Genomic DNA, 18,472 nt, shown 5'->3' on the forward strand with positions numbered 1-18,472 from the left:
TCTTTGTTGTGACTTTTTTCTCATAAAAAAGGTATCCTGCTCCTTTTAGAAGATTTTTTTGGGACTATGAAGGAGGAGTGTGTGTTGGGAAATATTTAAAAAACATAGTTACCTTCGTAAGTTTTCCTAACAGTCAAGGGTTACAGCGATACTGGCAACTTTTTACAGACTACCATTATGCATATCAATCGCCCCACTGACAGTTTCCTGACTATAGTATGAACGGTACCTTTAATTCCAGTGGCGGGTGTTTCAAGATGATAATCTTATTAACCAAAAGACATCCTCCTTTTTCCTCATGACACACAGCCACAATATGGATCATATTGTTAGTAGTTATGGTGTCTTTATACTGTGAATACAGTATTTTCAAAGGTATAGCTTTTTCTGAAATAAAAATGTGTTATCACAGGGACAGCATGATGACCATTTATTGTTTATTAAAGAATAAGTATGGCATATTGAGTAAAACAGGGGTACTCCAAAGTCTGAGACCTATATATTTCTAGGGGATTTGATTGGTCACTAGATACAGAAGGTTTTAGCACTAAAAAGTGTTGGAGTAAAACTCGAATTAAAAATTTGCCTAGGACAACTCCCATTCACTTTTAGAAAAATTCACAAGCTTTTAGATGTCGAATTTTTACTTTTGAGTTTTTGGGTTTTTTGCACTTAAAAAATACCAGACATTTGAGTTTCTTTACCTATAATTTGAATTCAAGTTGGTTTAGCGCAAGAAAAAACTCAAATTGTGAAATAAATCAAACTCAGACATTGGTTGAAAATATTTGTAATACAGGTGATCCATCATTTGTATCACCATATCATAAGGTTATTTAAAAAAACATTTAAACATTAAATAAACCCAAAAGGATTGTTTTGCCACAAATATGGAGTCATGCAGCTTAGTTACGATCAAGTACAAGGCACTGGTTTATTATTAGTTAAAAAAAGGAAAGCATTTTTTTTTTAAAAAATTCGATTTCATTTCTTAAAATGGATATCAGGTTTATGGATAAGAAATCCTATACCTGAAATCTGTGAAAACTTTCTTAAGGCAGTTGATTGGCCCATGGCTGGAACTAACTCCGTCCCCCTTTACTACTGGTAGTTGATCATGACTCACTAAAATATAGATTAAACCAAGTATGACATATAGTCAATGAAGGACCAAATCATGGCATATATGTGGTCCATTGGCACATATATGGCAACATATATGGCAACTTCTAGGGTCCCTTTCTGACTGCCACAGATCTATCCCCCTTGCAGCACACTGCACCAACTTCCACTCCACTAACTGCCTACAAGTATGGTGGATAGGCAGCAGGTAGCTACACTAGTGGGGGCCAGGACCAAAAGGACCAGGCCCACTGGGCTTTTTCCTGGTATACTAATGGGACAGTCCAACCTTGATTGCCAGCCAGGCACACAGGCCCTTAGTTTCATTAGCTATAGGACTGAACTTCTGCATCAGTGCTCTTGAGCCCTATATGGGTAACCAAATCAAGCCTGGAAAGCAACCTGATAAACAAATGGATTCTTCAATGGTTTCCAAAGATTTCAAGACCCAAATACTTCAACTGTAACTTATTTGTTTACCTTCATTAACAGTCAAGGAGACAGCCTGGGATTCCTTCAGTATTTCTTTCACTGGAGTTCTGTTATATACAATCACAGTAGCAGTCCAATTCACCTTGACTTTTCTGTGGCCAGAGGAGGCATTTTTCAGATTCAGCATGGCTGTGACATCTTGACCAACTTGTGGCTGTGCACTCATCTTTAAAGTGACAATGATTTGGGATTTTGGTGCATATGCTACCTTTTTGACTGATGATGCTGCACTTAAAGCCGTAATTCCGGTGCTTGATTCTGCTACCTGTCTCTGCGCTTTAAAATATACTTCTCTTTCCTCACTGGAACCTTGTGGTTAAACAGAAAAGAATTAGCTATTGATGTTGCTCTCTAGACTTTTCTTGCAATCATTATTTACATATTTATGTGTATATTTATAATATTTGTGGTGACAAGTGTAAAGGTATACTTTAACTATGAGCAAATAAATCTGCTACATATTTAAAAGCAACCAATTTTTCTAATTTTCCATGGCATTTTTGCAGCATTTTTCACTGATTAGACTTATAGGTTGCTACGGGTTACTGCCCAGGTGCAAATTTGGCCAATGTTCATAAATGAGCCCTATTGCATACATAATTCTAAAATGTAAGGATAGTATATGGATCTCTTTTAACACCATGTCCTAAAAAAGTTGGTCACCGATCTCATTATTTAATAAAATACAACAAGGTAACCGAAAAACAGATTAGAGACACATTTAAAAATATTATCACATTAGAATGCTTGAATCATTGATGCACATCTTCCCTTGGGATGTGTTCCGAAAAAATGATTAATTTAAAAAATCTGAAGCAGATAAGAACTAAAAGTAAAACCAAGCATTTATTACTTTTTCTGTTAATAAAACCAGTGTCATATTGCACCCTAGTGGAAATTGTTGTCACTACTTTAAAGAATCTCTATGGCAATGGTTCACAAACTATTCAGCTAGAGGGGATGGCTGAGGGCAATTTTGTAAGGTTTGAGGGAATGTGTATTTGTTCTGCTATAAACAGCTGAAAAAACAAGTATACTAATAAAATGGATGCAAGATTTAAAAAACTAGTGATTTTACGGGAGTTGTTTCCTGAGATGTTCAAAATTGTCTGGTTGATTATATTGGGGGCTGTATCTGCACAAATGTAGTAACTTAAGGCTAATGCCAGACGAGGCTTAGGGCAGATATTTTCGGCAAGCGGAAAAGAGCCAATGAATAGAATACGCTCGGGTGCAGGCACATGTAGCCTAAATACGCATGAAAATGCGAAATAATGCAATAATAAAGTCTTGCGTTTTCATGCGTATATCGGCTACATGTGCCTGCACCCGAGCGTATCTCATTAATTCAGGTGCAGGCACATGTAGGAGGCGTAGGGCGGAATTTTCTGCAAGCGATTTTCCACTTGCCGAAAATATCCGTCCTACGCCTCATCGGGCATTAGCCTAATATCTAACAGTTCAACTAATATTTTCCATAACAGATTATGCCTTTGTTAAATAAGATGATTATTTTGCTAAATAACACGGTACCTTCAGTATGTTTGTAATCATTTGTTACATCCACACGAGAAGAAGAACCTACTGCTTTGGTGCTAATGGTTTGGCCCACAGATGTAGTATCAGTGTGAACAAGGACGGTCCTTCCATCTTTGTACTTGACATAAGTTTTTTTATCAGCATTTACTTCAGAAAATACAAATACTCCATCAAAGTTTAAGTTCACATCTCCCAGTTTGACAGCTCTTTGTGAAGTGGGTCCAAGGCAATAGATGCCTAATAAAATAAGAAACAAAATTTTACAAGTTACAAGAAGCAGCCCTGGGTTATTATTTTGCCATACTTTTGGCATCTTGCTCTGATTTACTTTCTATTCCCTACTATTCCTACCTACGAGGGCTCAATGTGCTGAGTCCAGGGCAGTCAGCTTCTTACCTTCACTTAATTCTTGTGGGGTTGCATCTAGAATCTGCCACCCATCATAGGTTGAACCAAGATCTTTTCTAACAAACCAAACTTCATTCCAAGCATGGAAATTCCTACAACAAGAATCATTAAATATTGTAATTAATTGCAACATTCTAATGGGACTTGCTGTTTCTTCCACAAAACCAGCAGATATCAGTAGATAATATAAGAGCAGATAATATAATATTAGCAGATAATATAAGAGACTTTGCTTGCCTTGGGTGCAAATAGTACTTGGCCCAGCTTTGCATATATCTTAGTCTAAGAAAGGAAGGATTCCACCATAAGCAAGAGGGAAATGAATGTGCAAAAATGCTTCAGGCAGAAGACCTCAATAATGGAGAAAAAGCTTGGAAATGTAAGGTGAGCTGAACATCTTTTGGAATGTGGGGAAAGGGACCTCATGTATGATGAGTTGTAGTTAACTGCCTAGGTCATGTTATAGCATTTTCTAGGAGTGTAGAACCACTGGCATCAAGAGTTTAATCTAAAACTCTGAGCTATATTTCAGCTACAAGATCCACAATTTCTACAAGAACCTACCTGAGAAAGATGGCCTCATATGGCAATGCATTTTTATTTGATTTCACTTTCAGGGTCACTGGCAGTGCTGTAGAGGCAATCTACTTGGATTTTGCCAAATCAATAGATGCAGCACCACCTAAACCTTTGCCTACTAATCTTAGCTTCGTTGGCCATGGTAATTCAGTTTGTACATGGATAGGGAACTGGCTGAAAAATTGTTTACAGAAGATGGCTGTCAATGGTACATTTTCTACTTGGAGCAGGATTCTAAGTGGGGTGATGCAGGGTTCCACTTTGGGGTGGTAGTATAAGCAATATATGAATGCTATTTATAAATATATAAGGGGATCATCCAATAAACTTTATGATGTTCTATCACCAGTACTGGAGTTTGAATAACTTTTTAACAACTACACAGAAAATACAAGATTACTAAAATGAAATCTTTGTATAAAGTTGCAAAAAATACAGTGTTAACAATTGTCTTGTTTTCAGTCTTAATGTATTTTATCAGTCATTCGCTAAGGAAAGTTTTTATTTTCTCTTTAACTAACTATGAAGTCCTCTTACCACACACTATCAGGGGATGGGATGTTCGTTCCATCTTCATTATAATACTCTTCAATCACCAGGTTTCTGTTTGTGTCATGAGCCGACTCAATGTTAGTGATCACACGGGCAGGTAACCCCAGGCACCGCAGTACTTTATTGTAAGAACAAGAAAGGAATACAGAAAATAAATCAACCCTCAAGGTACTTTCCATTTGATAAGAAATTACATTTCACATAATGTTTATTCAGGATCTGTGTAAAATGACAAAACAGCATGTACATGATAAAGACATTTTATTTATTTTATTAAAGTAGATGTCAACCATGTGGAGTCATTTAGCTTAGCCTATGCATTTGTTAAGGGAACCTTCAAGCTAAACTGTGTTCCTAACTGTACTTAATATCAACTTTTTTTCACATATTTAAATCATTACTTATGAGTAAATTATTATTTTGACCTTACATGGATTATGCACTTTGGTTTGAATTTGAGAATTTGGTTTGCTAATGTATACAGGGTCAGACTGGGGTCCCACTAGGGCTACTGCCTCGGGGACCCCTGCACCCACCAAGGGGCCCCCAGCCACAGCCTTCTTACCCTGCAGGGGCCCCCACCACTGTCCGACCCCCTCCGTGTGCTAAAGGTAAGTTTAATTTACGCGCTCTCGGGGGAGGGGGTCGGATGGTAGAAGACCAGCAGCACGGAGGAGCACCCTGCGGGAATCAGGTCTAGGCCGACCCTGAATAGTTAAACCTAGGTGTAGGACCAGCCAGCAGGTGTTATCAAGTGAGCCTGAAAGTCTATATAGAGCAGTGCATTAGTGTGCATTCCTCTTTGGCTGATGAGAAAGGGGATAGGACAAGGAGCCTGCGGTTGACCAATTCAGTAGTTGTCTGGTAGGAACGAATAAAAAAGATAGTGATAGTAAGATCTTCTGAACTCACTGCAGTCAGTGAGAGTTAGCGCTAGGGTAGTGAGTTGAGCAGTTGAGGCTCCAACGAGGAGAGAGTGAGGGCCAGGTCAGTGTCCTGATGGTACTCACCCAGTTAGGGACCCAGAGAGACAGGGATGGGAGTACACAGAGCCCAGTCTATCTGTATGACAGGCTGCCTCTATATATAATAATATATACTGTATAATATAATATAATATAATAATCTATAATAAAAGCTTGCAAAGACTTATGGTGTCCCTAAACTGTTGGAGAAAGACAAGGGATATCAGGTTGGGGGCCAGCAGCCATGCAATTCTGGCTTTCAAATTGTGTGGGAAGAATTGAGTGGAGATTGTGCTGGGAGTATAACAGCAGCAAGCATGGACCTCCAGTTTATTCATATCTATGGTAAAACCACATAGTGAGTGAGTGCTTGGCCTAATATCCCAACAAGGAGGGTACCATACACCACTTCACAATCCTGGTGTTAAGTTAAAATTCATGTGCAAATTGCTGATAGTGGGTTACTGGGCTGCTACTGCTGGTGACCAGTTGCTGTAGGTTAAATAAGAGTGACTCCAAAATAATGTAGCTGAGTTAACATGCCTGATGAAATCTTACTTGTGTGGGTTATGCCCCTCCCTGGCCAATGTCTTTCCTAATGTAACCAGTTTAGGTTTTGAAATCATGAATGCGCAGAGCCACTGAACCAATTAAATTTTGGTTACTTTTTCTTTCACAAATAATTTCTACAGATTTCAAGGCCTGGCCAATAGAGAACCACATAGACGTGCATAAAAGCGGGAAGTTGGAAACCACTGCACTGACCTGTACAGAGTACTCCAGCAAACACCCAGCACTGTCCAAATTTGACAGGTCCATTTTGACTCCATCTACGAAGAATTGTGCCACTTCCACTCCAGGAGCTAGGAGCTTCTCCTCCTGACATATCTGCAGTCCAGTTTCCAACTAGAACTCCGTTGTCATCATTACTGTTGACCTAAAATAAAATGCCCAGTTTCATTCTATGTTTGAAACCAACATATCTGGATATTCTTGCAAAAATGAATTAACAAGCAAATCCTCACCATAGCGCTCAAAACTCTTCCCACATAAATAGGGTTATATCTTTTAGCTACAGCTGAAACTGGGTTTCTTCTGTATTCTGTACTCCTGTCCAGCAAAAGAAGGCAAATGTCCAGAATATCCTCCTCAAACTTAAATAAAAAATATAGAGCAAAAGGGTAAATACACACATTTTTTAACATCCGTTTTTTCTATGATGTGGTCCATGCCTGTCATTGTCATGTTTTTAAATTCTTTCATGCTCTAGATGCAGATACCATCAGAGTAATATAAAAAGGACTTGTTTGCCCATATCTAGTATCCCATTGTAACCAAATGTATTTTTGTTTTCAATCAGTTAACCAGTAAATACTTTCTGCTGATTGCTATGAGGTACTAGACATGTAGCTAATTAATTATATTGCCTTCAATAATTTCAGTTAGAAACCAAGGCTCTGAACCCAACACAGGTTTTCCTTAAAACCAATTAAGAAACCGCCAGTCAAATTTGCAGCCATATCTAACTTTAGCCATGGTGGAAACCAGACTGTTTTCCCATGGCTAAAGTAAGACAGTCACCTTTAGCAACCAATCAATAGGTATCTTTTACTGGTCCTTTGTTTAAAAGCAAACATTTTATTGGTTACAAATAAGGTATAGACACAGTATTTCATCAAACATGTGATTTGATGCCTTATATTAAACCTTGATATTATAGTGCCAGTAAAGTGCTGTCACTAAAATATCTTTATGTCATCTATTTATCCAAAACTGCACTATACCTGTCCATAATCCCATGTTATTCTCCCAGAAGAAAGGAATATAAATCCAGTTTCATTGAGGACATATTCTCTCCTTTCTTCGTCATTACTCATGTACACCTCATCCCCTGAAAAAGCCCAGAAGCTCATTAGAAAGACAGTACAGGGAGAGCAGAAAACATAAATGATAAATCTTCATATTTCCATTGCTCTTTTCTGTATATTGGCAAGAATGGGAATTTATGTGCACATGTTTGGATGCAAATCTCCATTTCTTCCCCAGAATTCCAGCATCATTGTGGCTCTGCTGGAAGATGCAGCCTCCACAAATGCTAGTCACCTTTAGCAGCCAATCAGGAAGCATTTACTATTAAAAAGCAAACATTTTATCTGTTGCTATGTGTTACTTTTTTGAGAGAGGGCCTAAAAATTTACACTGCAGATGGTTCAAAAGTAATAATTGTCATCAGGTTCAATATCTCATATTTCAGTACAGGAATCAGTGTACTGACTGCAATTCATTAGGAAATAAGTCCATATAATTTAATGCTTAGCCAGTATAATGGTATGTAATCAGCATTTTTCATGTATTCACATCAATACAGACACAATACATATAGAGAAATTACTATACACACAAGGAAAACCTTATACTTTGTAAAGATATACCACCTAAACAGCATTGTGGGGTTTTTGTTGACATACCAAGGAAACTATCACGTTACTATATTTCATTATGAGAAAATACATAATAATAATAATTTTCCAGTATTTTTTCTAATAATTACCTGAATAATAGAATGGGGCTAGGAGACCTAAAGGAGCTGTTAGCACTTAAAGAAGAGGGAAAGGCAAAGTCACTTGGTGGTGCCAAAATGTTAGGCACCCCCAAGTGACTTTAATCGCTTACCTCGTACCCCAGGCTGGTGCCCTTGTTAGGAGAAAACAGCACCAGCCCGGGGTAGCAGCAAGTGCTTCCTCCTTCCTGCTTCGTTTGGCCGGGACCCCACGACCGGCACATGCGCAGTAGAGTGAAAAGCCGACTTCTCTGTTAAAGTTTGGCTTTTTCACTCAGGAAGGAGGAAGCGCTACAGGTACCCCGAGCTGGTGCTGTTCTCTCCTAACAGGGGCACCAGCCCGGGGTACAAGGTAGGCGATTTAAGTCACTTGGGGGTGCCTAACATTTTGGCACCCCCCAAGTGACTTTGCCTTTCCTTGTCCTTAAATAATATTTAAATCCTACTAGTTAAATCTACCTTCTTGGCTCTACTGCCTTTTGCAAAATGTATAATTTTATGCAGTAAGAACTATTTTATCAGTACCTGATGCCCAAGGGTTAAAAAGAACAATGAAGTCTCCTACTGGAAAGGAACTTGTGGTACTAGCTGTCAGCTGTGCAGTCATCTGGTAACGTCCAATAACAGCATTGACTGGAATACTGATAATAACTTGCAGTGTTCCACCACTGCGTGACCCAAGGGTTGCACTCCATGATGTTGATGATGATGTGCCAGAGCTGGAGACTTGCATTACTGCCTGTGTATTGTTGTCTTTTGTTGGAGAGGGACCTGCAAAGAACAGTTGCCAAGCAGAAGTACATCAGTTCTACTACATCCAAGATATAATGACCACCTCCAGTTACTGGACTCCCCAGATAAATCTTTACTGAAAGTCCCATAAGAATACAATATGTTAACCTATATAGAGATTATGCATACGTCAGGGTCCTGAGAGGGCTTACTTTCTTTGGGATCCTCCAGCAGCAACTAAGACTAATTTTTCCCTTTTTAAGGCCATGATGATGCACATAAGTCATTATTGTAATATGAAAATTTTTATAAAAATAAAATGATATGCAAAGTATATGATAGAAGTCATCACTACAATTAAACATTCTAAAAAAAAAGGTTTTTTACTAGGATGGATCTGTTTTGCAAAATTATTTCTGGAGGGGAGGGGTGTCAATATTCTGCAGTCAATGTTACCCTCTAACATGGACGATCGGGCAATCAAGAAAAAAAAAATGAATATGCATAAGTGGTACTGCTGCAGGAGCTAGAAGATCTACATGCAGCATAGGGAGTATCGGTGGACCCTATAGCAGGTGGTAAAGACTGAGCTGCCCACTGATATTGCAATCTGCTCCTCACAACAGGTTTTGTATCTGTCCAAAGGTGCATAGTACAGCTAGACCCTGGACAAAAGTGATATCTGAATGAGCAGAAAGACACTCTGCATGACATGGAGGTCTGGCAAGGGTCTAAATCAATGACCCGTCAAGTTTCATAGCTTACATAACCCCTAACTTCATGGATACTGAAGCTGAAGACATCTCACATTCACCATTTGGAGGAGGAAAAGATTCCTATCAAATCTTCCATGCTTAAAGAGGAATATCATTACTATTAACATTAATCCAGGAAAACTCCAAAACATAGGTCAAATACAGAAGATCAAAATGAAGGGCCATATTAAGAATTATGGGCATTTGAGGCACCAAATCCACTATTTTAGGATCCTGCCAAACCCTGAATCCTTTGCAAAAGATTTGGTTAAATACTGATAAGAAAGGGTTGCAGAAAACTGTGTGGGAATCACGCCAACAAAAATGTTCAACTTCTGTGTTTATGTCACAAACAGTCAAGTGACTTTATGGATTTGGATTTGGTTTGGCCAGGATTCAGACAAATCCTGCTGAAAAAGGGCAAATCACGAACCAAATCCTGGATTTAGTGCATCCCAATAAAAAGGTAATTTTTACAACATAATTTCCCTTGTTAAACAGTGCAAGAAATGTTTATTGCTTGTGGTAAGGTCGCTATTACCTGTCTCCACACATAAATCCAGACGTTCTCCATCTTTTAAATCTCGACTGCAATCCAGTTGTATTGTAAAGGTCTGACCTCTTCTTACAATGAGGGATTTGGTGATGAAGTCACTGGTATTGTGGGCTGCTGCATTTGATTTTTGCTGAAGATCCACGCTTTTCAGCTGAAGGGCTTAAACATAAAGTCAAAATCAAAAAAATCATTTCTTGTATAACAATTTTGTTTGTTGAATAACCCATAAGTGGTTATACCTTCTAGCTGAAAATAACATTTAGCGAGACACATTTATACAGAGCGCAGAGTCTGAAAACCTGGGCATCCACAGGAAATTGTCCACGGGGAGGGGATATGAAGTCATCAACCAATAGCAACCAGTGTTCCTAGATTCAGCCTGTATACAGTAGCTGCGTGCAAAAGTAGTTAAGGTCTGATTTGTAGGATATGATTTTTTTTTGGCAAAACCTAGCAAGCTTCTTTAAAGTGATACTGACAGCAAAAAGGTACTTTTCAAAATATGATTCTACATCCAAACAAAGTTCTGTTTTTCTAAGTAAATATTATTAAAGATGCTGGACCCGACTGTCCGGCAAGCCGACTGTAGCTTCTGAAGCTGTCTGTCAGAAGTGGAGTAGCTGACGTCAAAAAACTGGGAGGGTCCTAACGTTACTTTAAGCAGAGTAACTAAACATGACCAGGTGACCTCCCTCCCCAATGCTTGTGAGCCTGCAGCATTTACCTGTGGATGTGTTCCATCACTGTTTGTGAGTTTGTTTTGTGGCTAATACTTTTTATGCTTCTCTTTCCCCTTTCACACACAGAGAAACAGCTAGCAGACAAGTGTCATTCTTGCAATCCATAGCCTGCTTCAGAATGCTCTCCCCTTCCGCGTTACACGCACAGAGAATTAGCAGACACCATCAGTCTTTCAGAGTTGAGGTCCAATTCCAACCGCAATACAAGCTTGGAGAACTGTTACTTCAGCTTTACTCTGATTGATGGTGTCTGCTAATTCTCTGTGCATGTAGAGTCCTTTTGAAGCAGACAACAGACAGCAAGAAGTTTATTTCTCTGTGTGAGTAACAGAAGGGAGAAGGACAGCCCCCTAAAGCATGCAATGTGATGGAGGCGTTTACATGGCAGTGCAGAAGAGAGCAACATGGCTGCCTTGTGGAGCAAGTAGTTGATCTGCTCCTAATTGTAATGTGACCAAACTGGAAATTTTTTAAATAACAGTTTAGAAGCTCATAACATAAATACAATGGCAGGTGTAAAAAAAAAAAACGGGTTTAATTGGTGTCAGTATCGCTTTAACTATGTAAATCTGGGGACTGGTTATGTAGAGAGAGTAAATTACAAAAATATATTACCCTATAAACTATATTAATCAAAATAATTTATGGAAAAAGGTTTCATCCTTCTGCCCCAGTGCTCTAATTCATGGGGGCCCAAGTTCAATTTCCATGCACTTCTGGCACTAGAAGAGGGTTACCAACATTTTTTTGCCATTAACACTAGAGGGTGGAGAAATGGGTGGGCTAGGCAGAGGAATGGGTGGATGGGGCAGGGAGTTTTATGGATAAGAGGTATTTCAATAATTTGGATTACCACACTTTATATCTGTTAAAACAAAACGTGTACAGCTGTGCAGATATGTCGGCTCTATATAAAGGTTACTCACCTAAGCAGTGGTTATAATGGCAAAAGCTCAGTTTTAGTTTAATCCTAGGCACTGCCCATGATTGAGTGCCAAAGGGGCATAAAACACGTAAGGCCAAGAAACGTGGGGCTGGTATGTTTTAGATGAAAACATTTTTCTTTTATTTTAATACATTTTTGGTGTGTTACATATTTTTGAAAGTTTTTGTTCTGCCCCTAATGATTTCTCAGTGAAATAAGGAAATTGTTTGCCTTGATAATCAGCAATACTAACACTGTGCAGGCTAACACCCTTATAGTGAGACAGGTGCAAAAACAAAATCCCAAATAAATTATAATAATAAACAGTAGGTGTGACATTTATATTGTTAATTAAAAAAAAAAAAATTTACTACAGTTGGGGATTTTTTTCTGTAATGTACCCCACTTCCTGGCCAGAAAAACTCACTCTGCTATGCATAGTATTTAATTATTATTGCTATCCTGTTAAACATGCAGAATGTGTAAATGATCTAACCTAATCATGTATAATAAATGCCCTTGAAGGCACATATACTCTACATTCCTCCTTGGCTTCCTCCACAGAAATACACAGCCTTGTTTACTTGGATAGAGGCATCTAAACACTTTTAAAGCCATTCTCTTTGTGTGAATCATGGCCACTGCCGCCTGCACCTCCTGGCCCTCCCTAACTTGCGTGTCTGAATGGAACTCAAGTTAGTGGATGTGTAGGAGGAGGGAGGTACATGGGCATCCCTCCTGCCCCTCACCACTACCATTCTGATTAATGCCATCAGGGCCCGAGGTCTCTGTGCTTTAAAATAGGGGGACCAGATCACTTGAAAATTCAGGGATAAATATAAAAAATCCAGCTAGCAGGACTGAACTGACCAGGGGTGAGCCAAGGCGACTGGGCTCCCTAGGCAACCTGGTCGGCACCTCACTCCGCAATGACGAGCGGCAGAAGCAATGACAAAGGAGTGTGAATTAGAGGTATGCAGGAGAAGTACCTACCTGTTTTTTAAAAATATTGTTGCACCCTAGACAGGTGCCTTTTCTGCCTACCCCTAGTTCAGGCCCTTGACCTGATTGCAGTTTATTGTAAATGCAATCAATTTGCTGCCCATTTTTTAAACGTGTCCCTGAATTTTAAAGTGATTTGGTCACCCTACTCAAAAACAGAATGCACTGGGCAAAGTGAAAAAGGCAGATTACGTCACACTGCATTCGACATCAAATATGACCCCTTATATCTTGTTAACAGAGGGAGAGAAAAGAATCTTTAAACTTTCCGGTATGCTATTACTTCCCTGTAATAGTGTATATTGGAACAATGCTAAACTGGAAAAGCAAGGGATTCTGCCAGTTGGTGCTATTGCTATGTGGGCCAGTAGGTCAGATCATAGCAATTTTTAATCTAGCAGAATGCCTGACCCAGATTTTTTTTTACGTTTTTTTTAAATTATATTTTTCCAATGGTCAAAAGGATTTTCAAAACACATCAGTTGATAGATTCCAATGCAGGATTTTGCTGGAGAAGGTCTGTTTTTTAAAAACACAAACCTTTTTTTTATATCTAATTTTGAAATTTCACATGGGGCTAGCCATATTCTTCATTTCCCAGGGTGCCACAGCCATGTGACCTGTGCTCTCATAAACCTCAGTCACACTTTACTACTGTGTAGAAAGAGTGATATCAACCCCCTCCCAGCAGCCGATCAGCAGAACAATGGGAATGGAGCAAGATAGCAGCTCCCAGTAGATATCAGAATAGCACTCAATGGTAAGAAACCCAAGTCCGGCTTGGGACTCCTCCAGTTACATGGGGGTAGAAAAAACAATAGTTTATCTGAAAGCAGTTCTAATGTGTAGCGCTGGCTACTTCTGAAAGCTCAGACACAGGCACAATGCACTGAGATGGCGCCTACAGACCAATATTACAACTAAAAAAATAAAAATTTGTTGGTTCAAGAACAAAATTTTAAATGGTAGAGTGAATTATTTCCTATGTCAACAGTATAATTTAGAAATAAAAAGTACACTATAAAAATCATGACAGAATCCCTTTACATAAAAAATTGAGTTTTATCAGATAAAAATCCATAAAAAAAAGAAAATATAAAAAAAATACAAACATTAGTAACCCCCTTAGGGTTGCCAATGGCATCAAGCCTCATTTGTACCAGCCAGGTGGCAACTGTAACTACATTGCTGCCTTGAGACAAATTTAGCTATGAGAGAGAGTGAGAACTTAACTGAAAGGAAAGAGAAGGCACAAAGTGGCAAATTCATCAAGATTTTAGTTTACTGCTTAATATGTAAAAACTCACCCATGTCCTAGTAATTCCTATGTAAACAATGTAATTTAGAAATAAAAAGTACACTTTAAAAAAAATGTTTTTTTTTTAAACAAAAAAATCTAGTTTTTAGCACACAAAAAACACACAAAAAAAGAAAAAAATACGAACATTATTAAATTATTAACATTACACAGACCTTCCCATTTATTTATCTCTCTTCCCTATTAATAACACTGGCATCAAGCCTCATTTGAACCAGCCAGGTGGCAATTGTAACTACACTGCTGCCTTAAGAGAAATGTAACACATTTAGCTATGACAGAGGGTGAACAACTTAACTGAAATAAAGGAAAGAGAAGACACAAAATATCCCACAGGCTTGAATAAAACATGGGTGAGTTTTAATGTAATAAGCTCTAAACTCTAAACTCAAATTCATGAAATATGAAGTTTAATAAGGATAAAAACACCATGGCAGCATGAAATCTTAAATGAGATAACAAAATGAAACCTAATCCCCTAAAGATGGAGAGCTTTTAGGCCATAAGAGATACTTTAAATATATTTAAAGTTTAACATCTTTATATATATATATATATATTTCAAAAAAAGGTAATTTTCTCTGATTTATTTATACACATGTCTGTCTCTTTTGGGGTCTGTAGTTCATAGCAGTTATATAGTGAAAACACTCCATCTTGTAAATAGAACATTCTATAGTTCAATGGTACAACTACAGGCAGAATGAAATGATCCATTCATTACTTACATTCCATGTTGTGTTCTTGACAGACAATATTCCAGGTTGGGATCTTCTGCATTTATATATCAACAGTTTGACCTTATATTTTACACAGGCATGGAAATATGTAAATTAAAATGGGTGCGGCCTCTCTAATTATTTTTAACAGAGTTTTCTTACACAACACACAACTATTAGCAGCGCCCAAGGATGCAAGTGTGTATGAAGATTAGAGAGGTAGAATTTAAGAACGGAAATATATATTTTGGAATAACTGAAATTCATCGGTTTATCTGTTTATTAAAGGGGAACCCGGACTTTCGAATCTAAATTTGTTAAAGAGCCCCACAGAACACAGAAACTCATTATATACCTATCAGTGTAATCTGCTCCTTCAAAAATTATGAATAAATATAATTTTTAAATGCTGAAATCCAGCTGCAAAGTAGTTCTTCTCTTTCTGCAGTGGAGGAGGGACTAAAACATTACTTCACCACTGCTCACAGACAGCATGCAGGAACTACATAACCCAGAATGCATTGCACTCTCATGATCCTTTCCTTCATTATGTGTGCAGGGAATTGTGGGATTTGGAGGATGCAGTCTAAAAATAGTTAGCCATATCAGCAGAGGAACAGGGGGGCAGATTTGGGGAACTGTTCCAAACCATATTTTTACATAAAAAACCATGAAAAGGCTGTATTAAATTGATGTATATTACAAAGTTGCTTCAAATGATGTTTAATTTTCAAAAAGCTAAAGTTGTGTATTGGTGGACTTTTCCTTCAAGTAACATTTAAAAATATTGACACTGTTAGTAAAAAAAAAAAAGAAACAAAAGCAGTTCAGTAGGTTGCATCCATCAAGTAAGTAACGTAAGTATACATCAGTATAACATTCTAGCTAGATTTTGCCACATTCAGATCCCTGTATGAGTTTTCAGAGTCAGGTATGAAAATAAGCCTGAAATTATCTTACTTAAGAGAGATCCACCAAATTGTCATTAGGGTGTAAAGAAATAGACTAAGTAAAGCACAGTGGAGAGAGGGAGACTTACAGATAGGGTATAGGGTAGGGGGGTTGTAACAACATTTGGCACCAATTGCCAGGCTTTGTCACGTAGTTAGTGTGTATAAAATCTGGCATTCGGATAGCAAAATTCATCATTTATTTTAATTTAGTTTTACACAGCACAATAAATAGTCCCCTTTTTGTGCAGAGAGTAGTATTTTTGCTTTGTATACGTGTTTATGGTACATACCTCTAGGCGACCCGGATTGTTTCTCATTTTTGCCTTGATTAATTGCGTAAAACTAGTTGCATTAGAACCAGACAAAATACTCACCAAGAATTTTAGCCACAATGAACACTTTTTATTTAGATGACATTATTACTTAGCACATAATCTATTTGCCCTACAGCGTCTATACCAACAACTTAGGTAATTATCGTTGACAATAAATTCATATTATTATCATTATAGTTTATGGAAGTAATAATATATAAGGTTCATTTTAAATTATCTGTTTCCTGTCTGTGTGGAAATGGCAACATACATTATTAGGTATTTCCTAAATATATCTTTATATAGATACATGAATAGCTAACGGCAGGGATGAGAGCAACATCATGGGGCAACACAACAGGGAGTAATTGACTGACCACTGCAACAGTACTAGGTCCTGTTAGGTATTAAACAATAATAACAATTAAACAGTACTCTAAAGTTTGTCTTAGGTCTTATATTGTCAACTCATGGGCTGATTTAAGCCGGCAACTTGACCCTCCCTTATGGGCAAATTAAAAAATCCAGTAGGTCAAAGATCACATCGAGACATTGATGTGATCTTCTTCTGTGATCTTCTACTTAGCATAGCCCTGCATTATGATTCAATCATGCCAGACTATGGCATCAGTCCAATTTGCTCACCTCATGCATGGCCCTGTCCTCTCCAAATGACTGGAAATTACAAACACCATTACTAAAGCCAGGATAAATTATTTTTGTTTATGATTTGATTAACACAAGCAGCTATTCATTATGATAACACTTTTTAAAGGTTCCAATAAATGGCTGGAATGATAGTTACAATCAAACGGAAAGTACAAGTTAAGCACAAGTATTTGGGAAGCCTTACATTATCACATATTAATGAATGTTAATGGTATGTCGTCATTGTTGATAATTGCCAAATGATTATAAAATAATTATAACAACACTTATAGAATACTGACAAGAGTTATAATACCAAAGAGCAACAGGAAGAGTGTTACCTGTTTGCTTGTTTAACCTGCTGAAATTATTTTTTTTAATTTTTAAAAATCTATACCATTTCGAAAAATGTTTTTTGTTAGAGTAACATAGTAAGTTAGGTTGAAAAACCACATACGTCCATCAAGATTAACCTTAATGCCTATATATTGCCTCCCTAACTGCTAGTTGATCCAGAGGCAAAAAAACATCTGAACCAGTACCAGTCCCTGGATCAACTTGTACTAAGAGCTGTCTCCCATAATCCTGTATTCCCTCACTTGCTAAAAAGCCATCCAACCCCTTCTTGAAGCTATTTAATGTATCAGCCAGTATAACTGATGCAGGGAATTCAGGGAATCCCACAACTACACAGCTCTCATGGTAAAAAATCCTTTCCGAAGGTATCATATTATAAACTAAATTTAAAATGAATACTTTAACTGCTTAAAGAAATAACTGAATATTTCGTTTGGCATGGTTTATTCTTCTATCAAGAATGCTTAGGACTTTAGGTTTTCCATATAATGGGTCCTTCTGTAATTTGGAGCATAATGACATAAGGGTACTCAAAATATTTTACCAGAATGAACAAAATATTGCTTTGTCATCAACATTTTGCATGTCAAGGAGGTGAGCAGACACATAGACATTGGGGTGGCAGTGAATGTGTTCTACTGAGACTTTGCTAAAGGATTTTATACAGTACCACATATAAGGGTACTCATTAAATTAAGGAATATTGGCCTGGCACATAAAATTTGGACTTGGATAGAAAACTGGCCAAATGATATATTACAAAGAGTGATGGTAAATGGAACATTTTCTAACTGGAAATTAAATGAAAGTAGGTTATTTTACCTAGTTTTCATTTGTTTTTTGTAAAAGTTCATCATTATATTCTCTGTTTTTTTTTTTTTTTACATCTCAGGACTACATGGAAAACACTTTATATACCATTTCTAGACTGTTGTCGGAGTATATGATACAGCTATGAACACATTGCAAGTATAAAACAATTATATGTGCTTATAAACATGCCGAGAATGCAGTTGGCATGCATCTACGTGTGCTCATGCTGTATGTTCTGGCATTGCATTTAGGTATTTCTTTATTATGTGTGAGGTATAGGTTTAGAAATGTACTTGCCAACTGTGATTGAGGAAACCCTCAGTGCTGATTCAAAACACAGGGACACGTGAAAATGCTGTATATGATACAGGAGCACAGTGGCTAGCATTACTTAGTGGAGGGCTAAGGCACTTGCATTAGAAC

The 18,472-nt window shown here is 37.7% G+C and overlaps 1 protein-coding gene across 1 annotated transcript; it reads right to left on the reverse strand.

Moving 5' to 3' along the window:
• Window positions 1-211: 211 nt before the first annotated feature.
• On the reverse strand, window positions 212-14,238 carry LOC116407999 (protein-glutamine gamma-glutamyltransferase E-like). The gene is made up of 11 exons (XM_031894612.1): window positions 14,235-14,238; window positions 10,246-10,419; window positions 8,743-8,988; window positions 7,442-7,548; window positions 6,683-6,811; window positions 6,423-6,594; window positions 4,678-4,810; window positions 3,550-3,653; window positions 3,148-3,390; window positions 1,603-1,923; window positions 212-387 (listed from the first exon to the last, which is right to left on the reverse strand). The coding sequence occupies exons 1-11, from the start codon at window positions 14,236-14,238 to the stop codon at window positions 212-214; spliced, it is 1,809 nt and encodes a 602-aa protein (XP_031750472.1).
• Window positions 14,239-18,472: the final 4,234 nt, after the last annotated feature.

The sequence above is a fragment of the Xenopus tropicalis genome, chromosome 10 (assembly GCF_000004195.4).
Source record: "Xenopus tropicalis strain Nigerian chromosome 10, UCB_Xtro_10.0, whole genome shotgun sequence".
Lineage (NCBI taxonomy): Eukaryota > Metazoa > Chordata > Amphibia > Anura > Pipidae > Xenopus > Xenopus tropicalis.